Source organism: Aspergillus oryzae, chromosome 6 (assembly GCF_000184455.2).
Source record: "Aspergillus oryzae RIB40 DNA, chromosome 6".
In the NCBI taxonomy this organism is placed as follows: Eukaryota; Fungi; Ascomycota; class Eurotiomycetes; order Eurotiales; family Aspergillaceae; genus Aspergillus; species Aspergillus oryzae.
Window position 1 is genome coordinate 933416 of NC_036440.1, and position 24013 is coordinate 957428.

At 48.1% G+C, this 24013-nt stretch overlaps 7 protein-coding genes across 7 annotated transcripts; 5 read left to right on the plus strand and 2 right to left on the minus strand.

Annotated features, from left to right (window-relative positions):
* Positions 1–570: 570 nt before the first annotated feature.
* AO090020000360 (uncharacterized protein) lies at positions 571–5067 on the plus strand (the record flags this gene model as incomplete). The annotated part of the gene is made up of 2 exons (XM_023238039.1): positions 571–1559; positions 1596–5067. The coding sequence occupies 2 exons, from the start codon at positions 571–573 to the stop codon at positions 5065–5067; spliced, it is 4461 nt and encodes a 1486-aa protein (XP_023092807.1).
* A 1396-nt stretch (positions 5068–6463) lies between these two features.
* On the plus strand, positions 6464–8075 carry AO090020000357 (cytochrome P450; the record flags this gene model as incomplete). The annotated part of the gene is made up of 2 exons (XM_001824635.3): positions 6464–6661; positions 6732–8075. 2 exons carry the CDS (start codon positions 6464–6466, stop codon positions 8073–8075), a joined length of 1542 nt encoding a protein of 513 aa, XP_001824687.1.
* A 1487-nt stretch (positions 8076–9562) lies between these two features.
* AO090020000356 (putative salicylate hydroxylase) lies at positions 9563–10904 on the minus strand (the record flags this gene model as incomplete). Its single annotated transcript, XM_001824634.3, has 2 exons — positions 9563–9994; positions 10053–10904. The coding sequence occupies 2 exons, from the start codon at positions 10902–10904 to the stop codon at positions 9563–9565; spliced, it is 1284 nt and encodes a 427-aa protein (XP_001824686.1).
* A 1399-nt stretch (positions 10905–12303) lies between these two features.
* AO090020000355 (uncharacterized protein) lies at positions 12304–12690 on the plus strand (the record flags this gene model as incomplete). The annotated part of the gene is made up of 2 exons (XM_001824633.3): positions 12304–12517; positions 12569–12690. 2 exons carry the CDS (start codon positions 12304–12306, stop codon positions 12688–12690), a joined length of 336 nt encoding a protein of 111 aa, XP_001824685.3.
* Positions 12691–14071: 1381 nt separating this feature from the next.
* Positions 14072–15776, plus strand: AO090020000354 (uncharacterized protein; the record flags this gene model as incomplete). Its single annotated transcript, XM_023238040.1, has 3 exons — positions 14072–14218; positions 14269–14961; positions 15024–15776. The coding sequence occupies 3 exons, from the start codon at positions 14072–14074 to the stop codon at positions 15774–15776; spliced, it is 1593 nt and encodes a 530-aa protein (XP_023092806.1).
* A 3084-nt stretch (positions 15777–18860) lies between these two features.
* On the plus strand, positions 18861–21003 carry AO090020000352 (uncharacterized protein; the record flags this gene model as incomplete). Its single annotated transcript, XM_023238041.1, has 3 exons — positions 18861–20228; positions 20419–20784; positions 20998–21003. 3 exons carry the CDS (start codon positions 18861–18863, stop codon positions 21001–21003), a joined length of 1740 nt encoding a protein of 579 aa, XP_023092805.1.
* A 739-nt stretch (positions 21004–21742) lies between these two features.
* On the minus strand, positions 21743–23555 carry cpdS (putative serine carboxypeptidase (CpdS); the record flags this gene model as incomplete). Its single annotated transcript, XM_001824630.3, has 5 exons — positions 21743–21840; positions 21907–22629; positions 22687–23107; positions 23170–23315; positions 23378–23555. 5 exons carry the CDS (start codon positions 23553–23555, stop codon positions 21743–21745), a joined length of 1566 nt encoding a protein of 521 aa, XP_001824682.3.
* Positions 23556–24013: the final 458 nt, after the last annotated feature.

A 24013-nucleotide genomic window follows, 5' to 3' on the forward strand; every position in this document is an offset into this window, starting at 1 on the left:
ATATATATAGACATTTTAGTGCTATACCAGGTGTTTAAAATTTTAATCATCTACTCCGTAAATTGAGGCGCGTTTTCAACGCGATCGGGGTGCGGATCGCTTACCAATCAACAAGTACTAATATAGCTAGCCAGGTAGTGTAGGTATTCTATTGGTCATCAGCGCAGGTGTGTGCGGGCAATCCAAATGCCCTCACCCAATGAGCTTTACTCTCATATTTAGTGATTTCAGCCTTGCCTTAGTCTCCGATAAACCAAGTTGGGATGAAATACTACGTTGGCCCCTTCCTCCCCCCGGCTGAAGCCCACCCTCATGTTTCTTTTTACTCTTAGCCTGCCCTCACCTGGCGCATAACACGGCAAGCATAAACTTCATACAGCGTTCAGGTTGCCTATTCCAGAGATAGGATGAGGCATGCTACCAGTACACGCCAGTAGGGCTAGCTGAATTGCTCGACAGTGGACACAGTCTGAGCTTTACCTCAGGGAGCGATCATTTCTGTTTATCTCAGTTGTACCTTGCCCTGTCTGTGGTATTTGCTGCTGGGGTAGGGAGAAAATCACAGCCATAATGTCTAGCCCACGACGGCACCAAGACTATGCGATTGGGTGGATATGCCCGCTGCCGGTGGAGCAAACTGTAGCCTTGTTGATGTTGGATGAAACGCACGATCGCCTCCCACAACAGCCGGCAGACCAGAATATCTACACGCTGGGAAGCATTGATGACCACAATATCGTGATTGCGGGTTTACATCAACCCGGCAACAGCCCGGCCGCCACTGTAGTCACTCAAATGCGAAACACCTTTCCGAATATACATTACGTTCTCTTGGTGGGGATTGGAGGTGGAGTCCCTGTTAGGACCGAGAGTGATTGGGTCCGACTGGGAGATGTGGTTGTTTGCAAACCTATTGGGGAATATCCAGGAGTGGTGCAATATGACACTGACAAGGCGGAAGTCGGTCAGTTTAAGCGTATTGGCGCTCTGCCTCCACCCCCAGTAGTTCTTCTACAGGCAGCACAAGACATGGAGGTGAAGCGGTCCCTTCTGAAGACACAGGATGATCCAATTGCAAAATGTCTTCAACGCATACCTAGTGATATACCCGCCCTAAAAAAGTATCTTTACCCGGGCTTTGCAACAGATCGCCTCTACCACAATGACTATATCCACAAGCAACCCGGCGTCCCTTGCGACGAGTGCAAGTGTGATCTTTCGAGGCTCAGGCGACGTGAAGACCCTAAAAATACGAACCCTAAATATATTCGTGTTCACCGAGGGGTGATTGCTTCGGGCGGAATGGTTATTAAAGATGCCAACCAAAGAGATAACTTGGCTGGAAAGTACGGCGTTCTGTGCTTTGAGACAGAGGCTGCAGGAACTCTGGCAGACCTACCTGCCTTGGTGATCCGTGGGATCGCAGACTATTGTGACTCCCATAAGAATGACCTGTGGCATGGGTACGCCGCAGCTACTGCAGCAGCATACGCTCGCCAGCTCATTCTCCATATGCCAACATATAGTCGCTTGAGGTCGGTATGTGCAACCTGGACATAGTATGCAACGGGAAAGTCCTAATGACATTGATTCAGTGACGATATGTCGCCCAATAGCCCGGTGGCTAACACAGCATCGCCGAGCCAGATAGCCCCTTTGGCGCACTTATTCCAACAGATGCAAACACTGCGACTAACGGCTTCTCGCCTCAAGCCGTCCATAAGTGACCGGCGGAAGGAACTTGTTGCCTGGATTGGTGGTACAGTGACAGATGACGAGTATCACGCAGCTCTATCGGCGCAAATACCCGGCACATGCCGTTGGATCTTACAGCGCACCCAGTTCAAAGCATGGGCAGCCTTGACTTCTGAAGTCTCAAAGGTGCTTTGGATTCGTGGAGGTCCGGGATGTGGCAAAACCATTTTGACTGCGAGCATCATACGGCATGTCACAAGTTTACACTCAACCCGCTCAATTCCAGCAGCGTATTTCTTCTGCCGGGACGAGGACGATCGAAAGCGAGATCTAAACGAGATTGCACGCTCCTGGGTTCAGCAAATAGTGAACAAAATGGATGACGCAGTAAGTATGGTATACCCGCTATGTGAGCAAAACAAATCGCGGGCGGCCACCATGATGGAAATTTGGGACATATTGTACCGAGTATGTCATGGCATACATAATTGTATGCTCTTTCTGGACGGGTTGGACGAGTGTGTAATATCGGGTGATCCATGGCATCAAGATAAGGCAAGCTTTCTTGCGCGCCTATGGAGAACAATAAGTGGAACAACAGCAAGAGTCCTCATATCCAGCAGAAGTGATACAGAGATCCATTCTCAATTTCTCTCAGCCAGCCAGGATACAATCACTTTCCTTGAGCACAACATCGCCATTGAGGACACCGCACAGGATATCATTGACTACTCAACTAGCATTGTTAACGAAAGACTTGGGGTAAATAAAGACCAGGACTTTATTTCCGAGATTTCCAAGGATGTTGCCCGCAAATGTGATGGCATGTTTTTGTGGGTACGGCTTATGGGGAAACAACTTTTTCCCGGAAAGAATAAAAATCAAATTCGACGCACATTGGATAGTATGCCACAAGGATTGGAGCAAACGTATCGAAGAGAGATACACTCTATTATAAATCTTGGCATTAGTGAAAAGACGTGGGCCATTGGAATCCTCCGGTGGACATATTTTGCTGCCCGCCCCCTCACTGTGCGAGAGTTAACAGAGGCACTACTCACAGAAACCAATACCTTGACCACATTTCCATTCCATGAGATGCCGGATACATGGGACGAATACTACGTCAATGATCAAATACGAAGATACTGCCAGTCCCTAATCGATATACGGGGCTCTCCTGCAGCTAGCATCACAACTCATACAGTTCACTTCATACACACATCAGTGAAGGAATTCCTTTCTCAGACAAGCATGTGTGCGATGGACCAAGGCTTTTCGTTCTCAGAAGTGGCAAAAGAGCATGAGCTACTCGCTAGAACCTGTCTCACATACCTTTGTCTCGATGACGTTGCCGTGGATGATCCGTATGACTTGCGCACCTTACAAGACATAAAGGAGACGTTCCAATTTTTGGAATATGCATCCTTGTGTTGGTATGACCATATGTCTCGAAGTGAAAATGGTCATTGGAGATTAGAACAGTTTATTCGAGTGTTGTTCGATCCATCTTCGACTCGCTGGATGATGTGGTCAGAAATGATTAGCCAAAATCTATGGCCAGGTTCTACTCTGCATCCAATTAAAGAGCATAACGGGCCTACTCCTCTCCCTATAGTATCATGTCTTGGCTTGTTGGATACCGTGAAATGGCTCCTCTCCCTCGGCTCGGATATTGATGCGACGGTAGGGAGGTTCGGCTCCACACTGCATTCTGCTGCCGCGCGATGCCAAAAGAATACCGCCCAGTTTCTGCTGGAAAATGGTGCTGATAGGAATAAGCAAGGCGGGATGTATGGCTATCCTATTGTGGCAGCTGCAGCTGCGGCCAAGTATAATCCTCGGGAGTCGGCAGACATCGTGGATATGCTTCTCAAAGCCGGAGCGGATATTTCCTGCCGTGACCAAACAGGGTGTAGTGCGCTTCATCATACTGCAGCTGTGGGATCTGAAGAAACCTTAAGTATCCTTCTTCGGAATGGAGCCACAGTTGACGATCATAATGGTCGCCAACGTACGCCGCTATTTTTTGCCGCAGCGCACGGCCATAAGTTGATCACAGAACTTCTCATCCAAAGAGGGGCTGAAGTGTCTACCAGAGATGTACACAACCGAACACCACTTTTTGCCGCTATTCAAAATGGTCATATACCTATTGTTGAGGTCCTGACTAAACATGGTGTCGATGTAAGGACACAAGACAACGATGGCCTCACACCGCTACATATTGCGGTAGAGTTAGGCCACTCGCAGATGGTTGATCTTCTGCTCCGCCATGGAGCGGATGCAAATGCTGCCGACAAGGATGGAGAGACACCAGTCTATGTCGCAGCGCTCGGCGGGCACAATACAATTCTTCAAAATTTGATCCGGCACCAGGGACAAGTCAACTGCAAGGATTCCCTCGAGGCATGGACGCCATTGCACGCAGCCTGTGCAGAGGCAAAAGAGGCCACCACCGTACAGCTCCTGTTAGATAATGGAGCGGAGGTGGATGCTGCTGATAGCCATGGGGCTACCCCGTTGTTTTATGCTGCTGAAAATGGTTCTCCAGCTATTATCGAACTTCTTATTCAATACGGTGCACAGGTAAACGCAACAAAGGAAGATGGTCTGACGCCAATACATGCCGCGCTTGGAGGAGTACAACCGTTGGCAGTTGAGGCTCTATTAAAGCATGGAGGATGTAATCTTACCAGTGACGACTGTGTCTCTCTACGTGGGAATAGTCCGTTGATGGTCGCAATCATGAAGGAAGAATATCACCCTGTTGTCCAACCCCTTGTTAGAGCTGGTGTGTGGGTGAACTCTCGCAATACTGCGGGGCTAGCACCTATACATCTCGCTACACTGGTTGGAGATGTGGGAATCCTTGAACTTCTCTTAGAGAATAATGCGGCCGTGAACGCTTTGGCTGATAAAGGCTTCACGCCATTACATCTTGCTGTAAGCGAGGGGAAACGGGATATCATTCAGTTATTAATAGATAGTAATGCGGCCATAAACGCTTTAACTGATGAAGGTTTGACGCCATTACATGTTGCTGTAATGGGGGGGAAACGGGATATCGTTCAGTTATTACTAGACAATGGTGCGGATGTGAATGCAGAGAAGAATGGGATAACACCGATATATCGAGCTATTCACAACAAGGACGAGCTCATTACTACAAGCCTCATTCGACATGGCGCTGAGGTAGATGCACCACTGGCGTTGGCAATCAAACAAGGTGATGAGGATATAGTTCGATTTATCCTCCAGCATGGGCCAGAAATTGGTCCAGAATATCTGATCTATGGTAACCGTTCTGGGCATGATCACATTTTGCAGCTTATGGTAGAGCACTTTCTTGCAAAGGACGCCATTGACTAGATAGCACCTTTTATGTGGGATGACATGATGTCGAATAATACTTAGATAAATTGCTTAACATTGTACTACACATGATAATTGACCTCTATTGATTATATCAGTTTCATAAGAGGCCCTATAAATACTGTGGCCCCACTAAATCCAGGCCTATAGGCTTTACCCAAACTTAAAACAGAATTCTAAAAGACTATCTTATTTCTTTGGAAGAGCTGCTGTGACAGATCACGGACCCGGAGAAGGTGCCTGAGAGGGAAAAGGCGGCCAGAGGACACGTCAGGCATGCCGGGGTTGTAATGGTGCAATGAGTAAAGTTAAATGGGTTGAGCAAACAGGGTGACTACTAAACCTAACAAAAAGAATACATACAACAAGAGGGATTCGCTGGTGGTCCTAACACGTACACCAAACACTGCTGTTCCCATCCATACTGTTGCAGAGCCGTTGATGTTCAGGGCCGAGGCATCGTATCTCCTGATAGACTGCCTAGGAGGGCTGGGAAGATGCTTGACGTGGGCCTTCTCGTTCCTTTTTTTCCCCATTATTCTCGTCAGATTTGCCCTGATAAGCAGAAATTCGGCTAATATCTGAACTAGGACATGGATGGTCTCTCGTGGGGCCCGTCATTTTATCTTCCTCTCCCGCAATGGTGCTGACAAACCTGAAGCAGCTGCAGGAGTTACATGAACTCACTCGGTCCCAACATCTAGACTTGACAGTGCAGGTGGTTCGTGGTGATATCTCCATTGGAGACGATATCAGCCGGGCCATTTCCTGTGCCACCAAGCTTATTAAGGGAGTGGTTCAAGCTGCCATGGTACTCAAGGTACGATTTATCATTCCGCTTTACCCATGCAGAATGCAGCCCTAATTATGTCCTTTTCTGGGAACAGGACACCCTTTTTACGGAAATGTCGCTGGCTCGGTTCAAACAGGTCTTACATCCCGAAATGCTGGGTACCATACACTTGCGTGAGTCACTTCAAGGACATGATCCCGACTTCTTTCTTATGCGGCCAAATCGAGGGAGGCCAAGCGGCTAGGGGATGCAACTAGTGTATTGGCATTACGAAGAAACAAAGGGTGTCTTGACACATATGCAGGGGGACAGGCAGTGATACCACCATACTAGATTATACCATACAGCCTGGTAATGTCTGGTCATAGGGACCTCAGTGAAAACACAATGGATTGCCAAAATGCTCCTCCAACCCGCTCCGTGCAAGGTAGTATCGACCACGCTTATGTGTCGCTCTTTGTGCTTCCTCCAACTTCATTCTATTCGCTCTCCTTTTAGCCCAATTGTACAGTTTTCTTTCGTTGTCTTTCACTCCTTTTCTGATTTGCTTTTCTCTTCTGCTTTTTGCGGCTTACTGGTTCCGACTTCCGTTAAATCGCCATGTCCTGGCCTCGGATTGGGGCCTATGCCCTGCTGGCTTTTGTGGCAATCATGGCCCTGAATGTCACCTATCAATTCCTGTTTCGCATGCTGAACAAGACTAGGCCGCCTCTGGTCTTCCACTGGATCCCATTCATCGGCAGCACAATCCACTATGGAACGGATCCGTACGGGTTCTTCTTTTCCTGTCGCGAGAAGGTAAGAAACACCCATGCTACTGCTGTGTGATGGTGGCTAGCTAATAGGGAGGCGATTTCAAATAATCTAGTACGGCGACATCTTTACCTTTATTCTCCTAGGACGTCCCACCACAGTGTACCTGGGCACGCAGGGCAACGAATTCATCCTCAATGGCAAGCTGAAAGACGTGAACGCGGAGGAGGTGTACAGCCCCTTGACAACGCCAGTATTCGGGTCGGATGTGGTTTATGATTGCCCCAATTCCAAGCTCATTGAACAGAAGAAGTTCATCAAATTCGGTCTCTCCCAGGCTGCGCTGGAGGCTCACGTGCCGTTGATTGAGAAGGAGGTCGAGGACTATCTTGCCATGTCCCCCAATTTCCACGGAACATCGGGGGAGGTGGATATCCCAGCGGCTATGGCGGAGATCACTATCTTTACTGCAGGAAGCGCTTTGCAGGGAGAGGAAGTGCGGTCTAAACTCACGACAGAGTTTGCGGTTCTCTACCACGATTTGGATAAGGGGTTTACCCCGATTAACTTCATGCTACCCTGGGCCCCCCTCCCGCATAATAAGAAACGCGATGCTGCCCATGCTCGGATGCGTGCTATCTACATTGATATTATCAACAAGCGGCGAAATGCCGGTGACAACGTCCCGGAGAAGTTAGATATGATTGGAAACTTGATGCAGTGCACCTACAAGAACGGACAGCCATTGCCGGATAAAGAGATTGCCCACATCATGATCACGCTGCTGATGGCTGGCCAGCACTCCTCATCTTCAATTAGTTCCTGGATCATGCTGCGCCTGGCCTCCCAGCCCGCGGTCGTCGAGGAACTCTACCAAGAGCAGCTGGCCAACCTCGAGCGCACGGGTCCTAACGGCAGTCTGGCTCCGCTACAATACAAGGACTTCGACAACCTCCCGCTACACCAAAATGTGATCCGAGAGACCCTCCGTCTTCATTCGTCCATTCACTCCCTCCTGCGCAAAGTCAAGAACCCGCTCCCGGTTCCTGGCACGCCCTACGTTATTCCTACCTCCCATGTCTTGCTCGCCGCACCAGGAGTCACAGCCCTGAGCGATGAATATTTCCCCAATGCCATGGCATGGGACCCGCACCGGTGGGAAACACAGGCACCTCAGGAAAACAATAAGGATGACATAGTCGACTACGGATACGGCGCAATGTCCAAGGGCACTTCCAGTCCATATCTCCCCTTTGGAGCGGGACGCCACCGCTGCATCGGGGAGAAATTTGCCTATCTTAATCTGGCTGTGATTGTGGCCACTATGGTGCGTCACCTGCGGTTTTCAAACCTGGATGGACAGACAGGTGTACCTGACACCGATTATTCATCGCTTTTTTCGGGGCCGATGAAGCCTGCACGAATCCGCTGGGAACGTCGGGCTGCAAAATCGGGATAATCGATTATCTCGAGAACCAATCCAGCGCTCATAGGTGTATTCGCTTTTAGACGCCTCATGCGTTATGATGAGCTATGCCGGACGTGAGAGAGTAAAATTTCCTTCTAAATGGGTATTTTATTTTTTTTTATCATTTCACATACCAATCAGTTAATCAGTATATAATGTAATTGATAATCCCCAGTGGGGTATCTAGCTGTATCTAGGCAAAACCTCATTGAACTAAAGCATCTCTAATCTCTTTGTCGCACAGTAATATTCATTGAAAATAAATCCCAGGGGTGCAGTACGTAGGGTAGATTTGTTACATTTTCCTTCTGTTTATGTGTGAATTTCCTTTCGGCCTCGTTCTATAGTGCACTGCCTCACAAAGGAATGACACTATCCACTTGCCTGCATATCCCCTTCTAGTTTTACTTCAATTTACCATGCATCTCGTATCAGATAGTAATGTAGTCCAGTGGATTGTTTATCCGCGGCCCGACAGTATACCCAATTGACTGACCACGACCCTGGTACAGAAGGCTTCGTCTGACGTGCAGACTATATAATGGGACTAAAGCACCCACCAGAATGATATCCTACTTCTCACGGTTAGTCATATTCTAGTTTTACACTGAAGCGGAGAAAAGGAGCCCACACCCCTGGTACGTGCAGCTGGGTCATAGAAATGGCCGAGCTTAAGTCCTGGATTGAGTGTTAGAAGCTAAGCAGGAAGAATCGAACATACTTTGGTTGCACGGCTATCCAGGCGCTGGAAAGTCGACAGTAGCATTGCTTTAGCGGAAGAGCTTCCAGCTATATCTTGGTCTACCAACGAAAATAGGCTTCTCACGTATTTATCTTGTGAGTCCGCCTCTGCAAGCTAACGGACAGCAAATACCTTATTACGAGGCGTTCTCTACGAAACGATCAGCTAGTATCCGACATATTAAGCTTATATCGTGTTATTGGCGCTTTGGATGAATGTGAGCTAGAGTCACAAGATATGTGACTTGGTCGAATTCACCAAACGTTTAAATACGAACCATCCATGCGTGTTTATACCTACTATGGGTCAACTAAGCATGGATCTACTAGATGGACCCGCTGTACCAGAGATCCGATAGAAAGCATGCATTGACTATCCTTACCCCTGTGAGCTACATTACTTGCAGTGGGGAGACGCATGGACCCTATGTATAGACAAGTCAATCCGTACTTTCCTGATCCCGAAGAAACGGGGTGATCTGTCATGCACCATGTCAATCTCCGTACCCACATCGTGCCTCTCAGAAACGATGCACATGTGCAACATATGCGCTTGTCAGTGTGGGTTTGGGTATGGTTCCACACCTAATTTAGTCCTTCGGTGGGAAACAAGAGGCTAAGATTCGTTGACTATTGGTCATGCTCTTATTTACAGGAGCTTTTCTTGAAACTGCTGGTATTCCTTATTTACTTACCTGATGGCAACTTGGTGTGTTATATACTCGTAATATACTCTTTCATGCTCGCATGTGTTCGACCATCTTCTTTCTGGCTTCCTCCGCCTGCTCCTGTATATCCAGATCCCACAGCCAGCGAAGGCGTTGGTTCCACGTGTCCTTGAGTTTCTCTTCATCATCACCTACACCATCCAAGCACAAACAGAGGAGGTACGCATTTTCCTTGCTACTAGTAACCACCCTCTGGCTTCGCGGTCGTCGGACCTCATCATACGCCTTGAACGCAGCTACAACATCCTCTGGCTTAGTAACACGTGCATCTCCGAGGAGCTCAGCAAGAACATGCGCATCTTCGATAGCCTGTCCGGCACCAGCGCCCTGATGCGGTGTAGAGGCATGTGCGGCGTCTCCAAGGATGGCAACCTTAGACCGGGAGTACGTGGAGATATGCGGATGCTCGAAAATCGCCCATTGAGAGGGGTCGGGCATGCGCTAAGTGGACCAAGTTAGCTGATTCTCAGTCAGAATGGACTAGGACTTGTTTCCATACCTCAATGAGGGCATTCACGTATCTGCCCATATTACTGGCATCCTGTCGCATCTCTTCCCTCTTGGCCGGCCGAACCCAGGTGTCACAATCCCATTTCTCACTCAAGATATATAAGCCGAAATTTACTTTCTTGGCCCGCATGATCGGATATGAGATACCGTATGCCCCGTTGCCGACATACATGGTGGACACCCTCGCACGTTGCTCGCCGACAGCCTCCACCATCTCGTCCATGTCCAGCACAGCGCGATACCCGTACATTCCACTGTACTGGGGCTGTTTCTCCCTGGACTCTTCTGGCAGCATCGACTCCTTCACTTTGGATTTAATACCATCACACCCAACGACGACATCAGCGACGGCTGTCGTGCCATCATCAAATCGCAAGGACACACCCTCAGCTGTCTCTTCGAGACTGTCAAGCCGTTTCCCGAATTGCACAATCTCGGGAGGAATTAGATTCACTAGTGCATCGAGAAAGTCCGCTCGGCGCAACGTTGTCTGCCCGGACGGAAGCGCCTTCAGGTTCATCAGCGTCTCACCCTCACGGTCGCCGCTGGCCCATACGATCTCAAACCATGTTTGGCGGAAGTGCTCGAAGCCAGGGCTATCTGCGTGAGTGGTGACGAGAGAGTCATAGATTTCTCGGATTTGCGGGTCAATGAGGGGCATAGCACGGTGAGCGGCAGGGCCAATCGACAAGCCAAGCCCGATCTCAGCGAAGGCGGACGCCGCTTCGTAGATCTGGACGGGCACTTTGCGTCGTAGGAGACCGGCGGCAAGCACCAGGCCACCAATCCCACCGCCGACAATAGTGACGGTAAAATCCTTGCTTGATTCCACGCTGCCCATTTTGGACTCGAAGTCAAAAATATTTCAAATTCTTTTACTTTTTTCCTTTTCTTTTTCGCGATCCAGTTCAGGAAATGATCGTTAAGCTTTTGTCTGAGACTATCACACAGGGAATGTGCGTCGAGATCAAGGTGCTCCTGCAGGCTAAGATACTGAAAAGGGCTATGTGGAGCGTGGGTCAGTCACAGTCACAACTTAATAAACGTACGCAGGCCCAGGACGTGGCATGATTTGGGCCATCGCTTGTAGCGATCATTTACCTTAGTAATTCCAATCAAAATACGCTCAGCCAGCCTTGCATGTGCAATATAGCAGCGGAGATATCCGAAAGAGCCGGGAGGCGGGTGGTTGGGCCAGACTTAATATGTGCGTTATTAATGTGAACAGGGATCTGGGAGAGGAACTCCACGAGGGGCACAGCGATTCGCATGTTTGAAATAAGAGCGTCGTATCGGCCGATGCGCCATGACAGGGACCGGGTGGAGGTCAAAGTTCGACGGCGTCCCGGGCCGTGTGGGGTCGAAACAAAAGGACGAGATCCAACGCTGGAGTGTGAACCCGGTTCAGCTGAATTTGGATCTATGTGTGTGTGTGACTGTGTGTGCCTAATCCTACGCTGGATGTAATTAATTAGAAATTCTTGTCGGTGTCAGCCAACATTCCTCCGCTGCAATGCAAGGGCAAGACACGTACACGTGCAAGGGGAGCCTCGGCAAAGCTTCTTACGGGACTTCGTGGTCATTCGACAGGGTATCCCTGTGTTCATACGAATCCTTGCCCTTGCTAGACTATGTTATTATTATTATTTTTTTTCTTCTTTTTTTAGTTCGTTCTTGTTTGTGCTTCTCTGTCTTGGCAATAAAAAAAATCATGGCCGTCTTCGCCCGATAAGCGCTCCCGATTCCCCTGTGACTGTCACCACAGATCATCATACCTCATGGAGAGGTCAACAGTACCATCCGATGACGGCGACGTCTCTAGAGCGACGATGGTCACTGTACCGACCATTGCCACGACTATAATTGCCCTAATCCTCACATTATTGCGACTATATGTGCGCCGGTACATGATTCGGATGTTGTCCTGGGATGACTGGTTCAATGTCTTTGCGATGGTGAATCTCGAGTTTACCTGAATGTACATACTCTTTATCCTTGGCTAACCCATTGTCGCACCAGCTGACCCAACTGGTTGTTCTGGGACTGGTTCTTGGAGCAACCTCATATGGTTTTGGACGACACGTTAAATACGTGGGCCATGACCATGCGACCTACAGCATGAAGCTCTTGCGGATATGCGAATTTTTATTAATTTTCACAACTGTCTTCCTCAAGATTTCAATTAGTCTGTTTCTAAAGAGACTTTTGTAAGTACTGAAACTGGGATATTGACCACGAGCATGCTGTGGCTAACAGTTGTTGTCCTTAGCCTCACGAGCAAGAAATGGAGGGTCTTCTTCTGGTGCTTTATCGCCTTCAACACCATTACCAGCGTACTCGACGCCGCCGTTATATTTCCTCAATGTACCCCCGTGGAACTTAACTGGGATAAATCGGTGGAAGGACACTGTTGGTCGGCTAACGCTATCGATGCGATTGGAATCACCCAAGGAGGTACGACACCCACCCAATTGATCACGGTATAACCTGACACAAGATGTATAGCGATTGCTGCATCAACGGATTTTGCGTTGTCCATTCTGCCAATTGTTTTTCTATGGAACATCAAACTCCCTAAGCGAGTAAAGGTGGGCATATGCGGGATCATGGCCTTGGGGTTCGCGTGAGTAAATGATATTGAGAACAGAATATTTGGAAATCCATAGCTGACTGAATGGCGGGAATATCAGGAGCGGCGCTTTTGCAATTGCTCGCACTGTCCTTGTTCCTAGTTTGATGACAACAGAAGATCCAACTTGTGAGTATATTTCTTCTTACGTTCTGCTTCGTCCTTGTATAACTGAACAGAGGATTGATGGTATTATCTAGGGGATCTTGTTGACCTATTTATGTGGGCAGTGTAAGTTGTCACAGACTAACCGATACTCCACCAGCTTGCAAAAGAATAAAGTGATGCTGACTTGTCTTCTTCGCAGACTGGAAGCGACGTTTGGCATTATCGCTGCTGCCGCCCCCTCTGTCCGGCCACTCCTCGGCCATAACTCCGTGACTACAAACTATTATTCTCGTGACAAATCACATTCGCTACCACTCCGGACTACGCGCACCGGACGAACCTCGCGAATCGAATGGGGGCATACTGTATTTGATACTAGAAACGACCCAGACGAGAGAGATGACTTTGGTGGGGACAGTGAATCTCAACTTCGTCTTGATGACCGGGGTATTATGAAAACCACCTCCATTGAGGTAGTTACCACGCTAGGGCATACCGTGGAGAGTGACATGGATGGGAGACCAACTTCGGAGGAGAGTACCGAAAGGAGATACGTCTAGAACGCACAATAGATTTACGATACGATCTGAAATTGAAACATGACCACGGACCAATCTCAGGCACTCCAGTTAGTATAATGATGTACTCGGAGTAAACTGGACAGGATAATTTACGCCGTTGCCTGTTCTTGGCAATGTATGGTGGAGCATCAGGTAGTATCAGTGCTCCATCGGAACTGTATTGGCGGTCCAATAAGAAGAGCCAAGCAGTGCAAGCACTCCTCCTGATCAGTAATAAGCGTTGCTAACCCGTCTTAGCTCCGTGCCAGCTCGTGCACTAACAAACCCTAACCGCGAACCGTCTCCCTCTTAGTATCCGCGGAATGTTGCCCGTCCGCAAGTAAGCTTCCAAGAAGGGGCCGCGTTCGAAACCCAATAAAGTTGCTGCGTAGAGGTTTCTACCTGAGACAGGCGATTGATGAACCGGCGCTGCGGACCCCATGTCGCCGTGAACCTATGGCCGAGGTTACATCGATAATATTGTCATCATGCAGGGGTTGCTCTTCGCTTCGCTCGAATTTCATTTAGTATAAAAATAATCCCTGCAAGTAAGGTTTGAATGAATAATAGAATCTACAAACCAACAATGCGAGTATAAATCACATGTCCTGCAGCTCATGAAGAAGAAATCCTTCCAATAGATTAACTTTGCTTTTTTCCCCTCCCCTGTCAACGCCGGGTAAGCTCTCTGCAACTGGTTGCTCGTTTACCATGTCTGCAATGGAGCAGGAGGACAAGCATCCCTCGCCGGATGTGAGGATCGCAACTGGAAGCGATCAATCTTCAGAATATTCGAAAAGGAATGACAATGGCATTGTCCTCATTCCTCAACCGAGCGATGACCCGGAAGACCCTTTGGTATGTACTGACCTACCATATCGCGATGCGCCTCTCTAACAGTCCTCCAGAACTGGCCCATGCGCAAGAAAATTATCATATTCGCAAGTATCTGTCTGGCCGGTTTCGCGGGCCAGATGTCGCCTAATTCCAACCAACTCACCTTCGTCTACCAAATCCCAGCATACCACAAGACTCAAACCGACCTACTAAACTCGGTTGCGGCTGGTCTAGCAGGATGGGTCGCAGGTCCGTTTTTCATCATTCCTCTCGTGGCTGTCATCGGTCGCAGTTCAGTGGTACTCTGGAGTCTGGTGGCTATCTTCGCCTGCCAGATTTGGGCTGCCGAGATGACGGGTGCAAATGACTATATCTCCTTCACCATTTCGCGACTCTTCTGTGGTACGTTTGGCGGTATTCCTGCTATCCTGGGTAGCGGTTACATCATGGATATGTTCTATCTGCATCAGCGGGGTAAGGCATTTGCCATCTTCGAAGTCCTTATTATCTTTGCTGTCGTCGGCGGTGGCACGCTGGGCGGTTTCATTGCGGAGCACAAGCCCTGGAACTATGTCTTTTGGTGGACTTTGGGCCCCGTGGGCGCGGCCGTCCTTGCTGTGTTCTTCTTCGTTGAAGACACTACTTTTCCCCGGGACCCTTCAATGCCGAAGCGTGCTCCCCTTCCCAAGGGCTGGTTTGCCAATCGCATCGCCACCTTCTTGCCGGGTACTAAAACACAGCCATCGGGCAAGGGACGAGAATTCGTAAGCCTTCCCCAAGAACATCCAACTATGCCCTAGTTACCCAGATCCAATATAACTAACAGTACCCCCAGGTCCGCAAAGCAATCACCCCCCTCCAAATCACATTCACCCCCATCACACTCCTAACAGGAACCTACATCTTCATCGCCCTCGGCCTCCCCATCATGCAAGCCTCCACATTAGCAACCTACCTCGAACGCCCAGAAGAAGCAGGCGGATACGGGTTCTCCTCGCTCCAAATGGCCTTCTTCACCATGACAGCCTGGGTAGGAATCATCAGCGCCCAAGTCTACGGCTTCTTCTTCAACGACAAAACACCTCTCTGGCTCGCCCGTCGCCGCGGCGGAACCTGGCACACAGAGTACCGACTCGCAAACACCATCTTACCGAGCATCATCCTCCCCATCGGCCTCGGGATCTACGGCGCCGGCCTCGAATATCACCTCCATTTCATGGTTTTGGCGCTGGGTTCGTTCCTCATCTGGTTCGGGGCCCTGCTTGCCCTCCCGGTCTGCTATAATTATATCATTGAGTGTTTCTTGAACAACCCCGTCGAGGCTTCTGTGTCGCTGAACGCGTATCGGGTTTCGTTTGGCTTGATGTCTGTGTTTATTGTTACGCAGTGGCAGTCTTCTGTGGGAGTGGGGTGGATGTGGGGCATGGGGGCTTTCTTGATTGTTTTTGTGGATCTTATTATGGCGGGAATTATCTTGAAGGGGCATTTGGTGAGGAAGTGGACTGCTACGTTAGGTAGTTCTTTGGATGTTACGGAGGATGGGGCGAATATTAGCGCGAAGAAGGAGGGTGGTGTGTAAGCTGTGGCTTGTTGAATTTCTTTAGAAAGATCAAGACTAAATGTAAGATACTTCTCGACAACCTTAACTTTATTTATTATGTGATTGACTCACTGCGGTGAGATTGTAGGATCTAGCAATCCGGTAACAGCTCAAGAACGCTATAGAACCCTATCACAATTAAAGTAGCAACGTGAAGCCTGTTCCACGGTTCCAGATCACTCAAAGTGGGTCATATTCTACAACACCTGACATACTAGTGTAGTAATGTTATAACTATATTGATTATTGTTGTTATTCTTAGAGCTTATAACTTTACTTCTCGTTTTTCTTGTGACGGTTTCGGAGCACGTGGTTATTATCTGCCCTGTTTGTATGTAGTTTGCCTTATTTCTCAACCCCATCTTTATGCAAAACTTCTAAGATGACTTGATCACCTTCCCGATTTAGATAGATTATACATTTTAATACAAAATGCTGGGTCAAAGTCGTGTCAAACAATAGTCTTTTCAACTCATTATACGGCTTAGCGGACCCTCACAAGGAGCGGTCACCGGTGTGATCACTGGTAACCTAGTACAGTTCAGCTGAGCTAAAATAATAACAATTAGTGGCAATATTCCACTACGGGTTATCAAGACTATCAGCAATGTAAGTTGCATCAAAAGTGAAATCTATTTATTTCATCTATTCGTAGTAAATTGCCAATCCTGGACACTCAGCTATACGTACACCGCTAAGAATAAACTACACTATTTAAGTGGCTTTCCAATAATATTGATTGGATGCCACACCCAAGTTTTAGCCAATAGAGTACGTTAATCCATCCCCAATTAGGAATTATCGTTCAATAAAAACGATATGTGTTTTCTTGGTACCCAAAGATATTCTATGATCATTTCAATAAACCTTATCTAGTCTAGTGGTCAATGTATAGATTCTTTCTATCCCACCGAGTTTTATGATTTATAAGGAGACTCATCTTCGTTATCCTAAGTATTCTTACGATAATTACGCTTAAACTACTTCTCATAAGGTATTCCGAATTTCCACAAACTTAACTCCACCAAGGTGAGTTATATTTCCCCCCTTCAAAAATCACTATTGTTCTTATAACCTTTATAGACCGTGGTGAATATCAAGATGAAGATTCAGCTTTTCTGGTTCCTCACAACTACCAGTCTGGTCTTTGCAGGCTTTAACAGAAGAGCTACTTTGCGTGATGGAATTGAAAGACGCGGTGACGTCTATAATCAATGTGTACTTTCTATTATAAAAGAAGGTACAGAGAAGGCCGAACAAGCCGTACCAGCCGTGGAGGAGTGCATTAAACGTTTTGAGAAAAGCATCGAGGAAAGCTGTCTTGCGCCGTACACAGATCAAGACCAGGATGCTAGAACCAAAAACATGAACTCATGCTTCAATGTGCAGGTGACTTTAGTTCGGCCCCAGTTATCAGCTCTATCTCACTAATCAACTTTATCCTTTAGGCTTCCGAATGTAATCAATGTATGACAGCGAGGGGAATCACCCCTTCAGATCAGAGCTTTGTTCTGTTCTTATTGAGAGACGCTAAAGAGAAGATATTTAGTTCGAATCCGGAGATTGGGTGCGCCGAAAATCTCTGAATAGATGGAAACGGTTTCTATGAGCACTGGTACTATACTGTGTATGGTATTCTTTCTAAGAATAGAGTTTGTTCTGTTACTACTTATCTGTGAATCTCTTAGTGTTTCTTTGGCAATAGGTCACGGAAACATTTGAAGGAAGTAAGAGCTGGGCGCCGATGTTGAGTTTCGCTGTACAGTTACGGCATATCTGGTTCAGGTTTGGTGTCAATACCGCTAACATTGAAAACAGAGCTGAGGAGATACTTAACTAGAGCGAGAGAAAAATCCTCGTTGTATTTCTTACTAGGCCGCTTGGCTAGATTCCTGTTGGTTACCTAGTAGATAACATCTTACATTACAAAATGTAGTATACTATTATGAACTATTAGAATAATCCTCTGGTCAGTGATACAACCACATTCTTATCACTCTATTCCCGGAAAATAGATCCAGAACACGTGAAACCTATAGGTTCGATTGCGGCAGAAACTATGGTGAATCTGCCTGAAATTACTTAAGGCGCCCAAATCCCCGCAATCTATTTACCCCTCCCAACTTTCGGACTTCATCCTCCACCAACATTGTACCCTCACAAACTCATCTTCGCACTTAGGGCCAACCAACTCTTGAACAATATGCCTTCATACATTGTGAGTCTCCAGCTTCTATATAGCCGCTGAAAACAACTTTTTGTTCTCTCTCCTGACGTTCTTCAACTCTGGCAGGTTACGTGCAAGGAAAACGCATCGGCTGAGGAGATTGAAGAGTAAATCTCATATACTGACGCCATGAAATATTGGCTAATCTGTGGGTACCTGAACCAGGACAAAACAACATGTCAGAGACCAAGGTGGTGAAATAACACACGAGTATTCGCTCATAAAAGGCTTTGCGTGGGTGTCCTCAGTCCGTGCTCTAAGAGACTCAGCTAATCGTCTTCCAACTATTTTCACAGTGTGACTTTTCCTGATGGCGCGGTGATGACACTCGAGTCGCATCCACATGTAGCATCAGTTGAGCCGGACGGTATCATGTCAACGCAATAGACTTAAGGGGAGTTTGGGGAAGTCTCTGGAAGTATTGCATATAGAGGGGGCCAACAAATGATCTTGTCTTGGTATGTTCCTATTACCAGGACCTGGTCGGCAACTTGCACTGGCAGTCCTTATTAGTATTTCGAGGGTAGAGATGTATTCAGACTGATAGTGAGAGGAGCTATGGGTACGGTGGAGTAAATCTAGCTTCCGTTCAACTTGGAACTTTACTGAGTTTGAATACCCTCAGCGGCCTGAATAGTCTAAACTGTCCGAGTACCTAATTTGAACAGTCTAAACAACTTGATAGAAAACAGGCTGACCGTAAGCTAGATTCAGTCGCCGTAGTCCGCCACGTCACATGGTCAAGCAACCATACCCCAAAGAGACTAGACGATATGCCCGCCGTAAACAAGAAGCCCAACCTCTCTTCCTTTGCATGCTCTGCACTGTCATCAACAATGCGTCTCATTCACACAGAGCGGTTACAGCTCGAAGAATTCGCAGATGAAATCCCGCCTTACGCGGTTCTCTCGCACCGATGGGGCAAGGACGAAGTTACGTTCCAAGACATACTCCTCAACCAGAACCATGATACGGAGGGCTACAGAAAAGTGGAGAACATCTGTAAAGTAGCCAACCAGGATGGCTTTGAGTATGCCTGGATTGACACCTGTTGTATCAACAAAGAAAGTAGCGCTGAGCTGTCCGAGGCAATCAACTCAATGTTCAGATGGTATGAATCGGCAGGACGGTGTTATGCTTACCTACGCGATGTCTCTCCGGACAATAACCAATCTGATTTGTCAACCAAAGTTAGAAACAGTGTGTACTTCAAGCGAGGCTGGACCCTTCAAGAGCTCATTGCTCCATCGGACGTGCGTTTTCTTGCAGATGACTGGAGTGAGATAGGCTCGAGGGAATCTTGGTGTACCTTGATACATAGTATCACCAACATAGACGAATCGATACTGAGAGGCTCAGCACAGTTGTCCGATTTCAGTATTGCCAGGCGAATGTCATGGGCTTCGGGAAGAAAGACGACACGTGTTGAGGATATAGCCTACTGCCTCATGGGGATATTCCACGTTAACATGCCGTTGCTCTACGGAGAGGGCGAGAAGGCTTTCATAAGACTGCAGGAAGAGATTATGAGGGAGTCAGCCGACCAGACACTGTTTGCATGGGGAGCACGTGAATCATTTGACCGATCTGCAACTGGTCTACTTGCGCGATCGCCTGCTGATTTCAAGCATTCTGGAGATTTCGTACCTTTTTACTTTTCAAAGAAGGATTCTGCTCCGTTCTCGATAACTAACCGGGGTATAAAGCTACATTTACCCCTGTACCACAGCCTAGTGGTAAAGGATGTACTTATACTTGAGTGCCAAGACACCTCGCTAGATTACATAGCCCTTGCGGGGATATATCTGCTCCCCAGCCATGGCGGACAGCTGCAGTATATGAGATATAACTCTGGGCCCAGCAGAGTTCCTCTATGGAGAATACGTCATGTCAAGGCTCAAACGATCTATGTGATGAAGACATCCATTGGTGAGGGAGGGAGCTCTCTGCTGCATGAGCGTAAACCTTATCGCTACACAGAATCCCGCCTCCGCGGAGAGATATCGCAGTCAGGAGAGCGCCCGAAAAAGGTAATCCTGTGTTTCGACGGAGGAAACCATAAACATGGAGCGAATCATCAGTCTAACATCGAGAAAATACATAAGATGCTTTATGGCACGAACGGCTCCCAGCTTTGTTACTACCAACGAGCTAATTTTAGCCGTCCTGATGACTTCAAAACATGTATGGGTGATGGATATAGTGTAAGTTATCTTATGAAACTAGAAGATACCGAAGCACTAACACTACATCCAACAGTGGCTCGTAGACCACTACAACATTGGGGATGAGATATTTCTCTTCGGCTTTTCCAGTGGGGCTTACATAGCTCAAGCACTCGCAAGAATGGTCGACTATATTGGAGTCTTACCTGAAATTAACGGGGGCTTTCAGGCTGCCTGGGACATCTACCAAAGCTGGAACAACTATGCGCTGAGAACCGATGCTGATAAGCTGTGGGAGGAGAGAGAGAGTTACTTTCAAATGAAAGGTTTTCGAGAAAAGCTGAGCAAGCCAACCAATAGGATCCCATTTCTTGGTTTATTCGATGCTGTCGTTGTCAAATCCAAATATCTGGGCAGAGAAGGGGAACGAATCTCTACAACTACGGAGATTTCTAAATCAGCCAGTACTATCTGTCATGCGGTCTCCATAGACGAATGTCGGGCTGAATTACGCCCAGTTCTCCTGAATGAAGAGCTCGGCAGTGGACTGCTTATGAAAGGACTCAAGCAAGTCTGGTTTCCAGGTAGTCATGCTGTGAGTATTCTGTTTGTCTATGAACACACACTTTTCTTTTTTGCTAACTTCAATAGGACATCGGGGGGCTCGTACCACTAGACCCCGATGAAACTTATAGTCTCAGCCACATCCCGCTGGTTTGGATGGTCTGCGAGGCCACAAACGCCGGTCTGTCTTTCAGGCTCACGACGCAGTTTGGATGCGATGAGCATACACAGGTCAGCCCACTAGATCTGACGAAGATAATGGGCAGCGACAGCTTAAGCGACCAGTACAATGCATTCACAGTCAGTCCAGGGACGATCTTCTCTAGCGTCCAGTTGAAGGACTCTTTACGTCTGGCATCCACACAAGGCCACCTGCACAGCACCATGAGCCACAAACACACAATCAAACAAAACAGCAGGCACGCTCTTCTTGCCCATACTGCATATCGAAGATTAGCCCTCACAAAGCGTCGAAAGCTCCCACCTTTTGCCAAACTGCATATTTCCGCTATCCACAGAATGGACTCCGAGTCCACCCATTACCACCCAGCCAATGCGATCATTAGCCGCGACCCGGGTAGTGCAATGACCTTATATACTGCGCACAAAAGAGGTCACTTGCTAGCAATCAGTGATGTTAACGATATAGTTGGATCGTTCTACGTTGCTATAAACAAAGCCGAAGCTCGGTCAATTGCGTCTGTTAAGCCTCCAAGTCTATACTCCAAAATACGCGGCGCTGCAAGTTTCCGTTTTCGTAAAGTCGAAGAGCCTGCTTTATTCTAGGATTCGATGAAAGGCACGCAGACTTACCTACGCATTTCGTTATGATTTTCCCGTAATGAGTGAGAAGAACATTGAATCTGGAGAGAGATAATGTCGACGTGACTTTTGTTCTCCATCTAAGTGTGCTATTAAAAGACTTCCTATATACCTCGGCTTTTGTATATACACATTGAAGTGGTCTATTCAGGGTAAAGCTCATACATCTATGCAGTGTATCCTCCCCGCTGCTGCAGGTTCTCAATGCGACCAAGCAAGAACTCCAGCTGGCGATATGCCGCGCCGGGGACATACTGGGGAATTTCTGCGCTTATTGTCAGCACCATAATCCAGGAAAACTATCAGCAGCTCATATTGATTCTCAACTTACCATGACCAGCCAGGTAAACACTGGAGAAAGTCAACCCACGCTCGGTGTGAGCTGTGCCTAGAAGTCCTGCACCAGCGATCAAGGTGAATGGCTCGGGGGCATTGCCATTGGCGAGTTCCGCCAGACCATAATGGTAAGGGACATAAAGAGGCTCAACAGGAGGCTTCTGGAACCCTTGAGCACCGTTCCAAGTCATGTTCTGGATTGTCACCAATGATCCGTTCAGGAAAAGGAGGTAATCAAGCCAGCCGTGGCCAATGATCGTGTTGTTCGTCCGCTCAATCACACTGGGAAGGGGACCCAGGGCACTGGGAGGAGATTGATCGCCATTCTTGAAGATCGTAGTTTCTCCGCAGACGGAGTAATCCGTGCGAGGGACATGAAGGGCCTTTTGGACGTCAGTGCGGTTGAAGTAGTTGTTGGGTCCGCCTGCAAGAGAAGGGAAGCCCATCTCGCTCCAGAGATAAGGACAGTAGTCTGTTAAGTGGTAGTAGTTGAAGCAAGGGTTGACATCGTAAGCAGCTGCAACAATGTCGTCCCAGATAGCGCACTCCGAGCTGATTTCCGGAAGGACGGGGAAGTCCTTGGGTGGCGGGTAAGTCAAGGCCTCATCAAGGAACTTGTTGAAGCCACACTTGTCCGCTCGGGAGTTGACGTCTGCCAGGAATGTGTCGTTCAAAGCGAAGACATTTGTGTAATGGTTCAAGTGTCTAACAGCCGGGGCTGTGGGGTTGTCAGAATAGGCATCAACGCGAGTGTCAATAGACATGCAAAACATACCATAAATCATCACCGAGTCATCGTTAATTGAAGGGTCATTGATCTGAATACCCTTCACATTGAAATACTTCTCATCTTCCTCATCCAACATTGCCGAAGCGATGTACGGAATGTATTGCCCGGCATAACTCTCACCAGTAAGATACACCTTGTGACCGTGCAGGCCGAAGGTGTCGACAAAGTGCTTGAACCAGCTCTTAAATTGGGCAGCAACGCCTTCCTCGTCATCCACGGTAGACGGTCCAGGGGAGAAGCCCGTTCCGGCTGGCTGATCGATATACACCACATTCGTTAGGTTAGTCCACGAGTATGGGTTTCGAGCAGGCTTATAAGTTCCAGGAAGCCAAAGGAAGGGACCATTTTCCTGCAGCAATCCATCGAGAGAACTGCATCCTGGTCCACCGTTCAGCCAGATTGTGATCTAGAGGGTTGTTAGAATTAATGGACTACGGCTACTCTGTCATCCTGGCGGTGAATACATACCTCGTCCTGCGCCTTCGGGTTCTGAGAGGGGAAGAACCAGAAGAAGAGGCTGGAATTCCCAGCGGGTGAGTTGGGCAAGAGACCTGCATAAGATTCTCCGACGTCAAAGTCCACTTCTGGGATGCCAGTGCCGTTGACAAGGAACCCTACACAGCACACGAAAACATCAGCATTAATAACTCGACTATCAAGATTGTCGAACACTAACTCTCGGTCTTGTTAGTCAAGTACTTGTAATCATCTTCCCGAGCCACTGGAACTGCCCGAGGCAACACCGTCTTATGCTGGTGAGCTCGCTGAACGGCCTTAGCTTTGCGATGAGGATTCTCCAAGCCGACGACAGAGCCGACCAGCAAAAGAGAAGCGATAGCCGTTGCCGCACGCATCATGGGTAAATTTTACCAGATTGAACAAGGAACCCGTGAGCGCAACCTCAGGACCGATCGACAGGGGCCTCGTGCTCTTTTAAACGGCGAGAAAAACAGGCAGAAACCAATCGATTCACATCACGAGGAGGTGGAGAAGCTTGTCCCCGAGGAAAGACGACAGAGGAGACTAAGCACCTACAAGCATTGGGGCTTACTTCGGAGAAGCTTTGATGGACTCCAAGCTTAGGGTCAATCCTTTCTCGATCAGGAAGGTCAATGTGGATAGCTCAGATACCCCGACGGGGATCCGACTGCGGGCCCAACCCCAAAGCTGGCCGTGGTAATATCAACTTTTGATTATTTCATCTCGCCGGCTAGACCGGATGGTACCTCTATCTCTCCCATTGGGGTTGGGGTCGCATGTGGAGCTCCGTCGGGATGCAACAGTTGATAGCAGAAGCCAATCGCGCGACGAT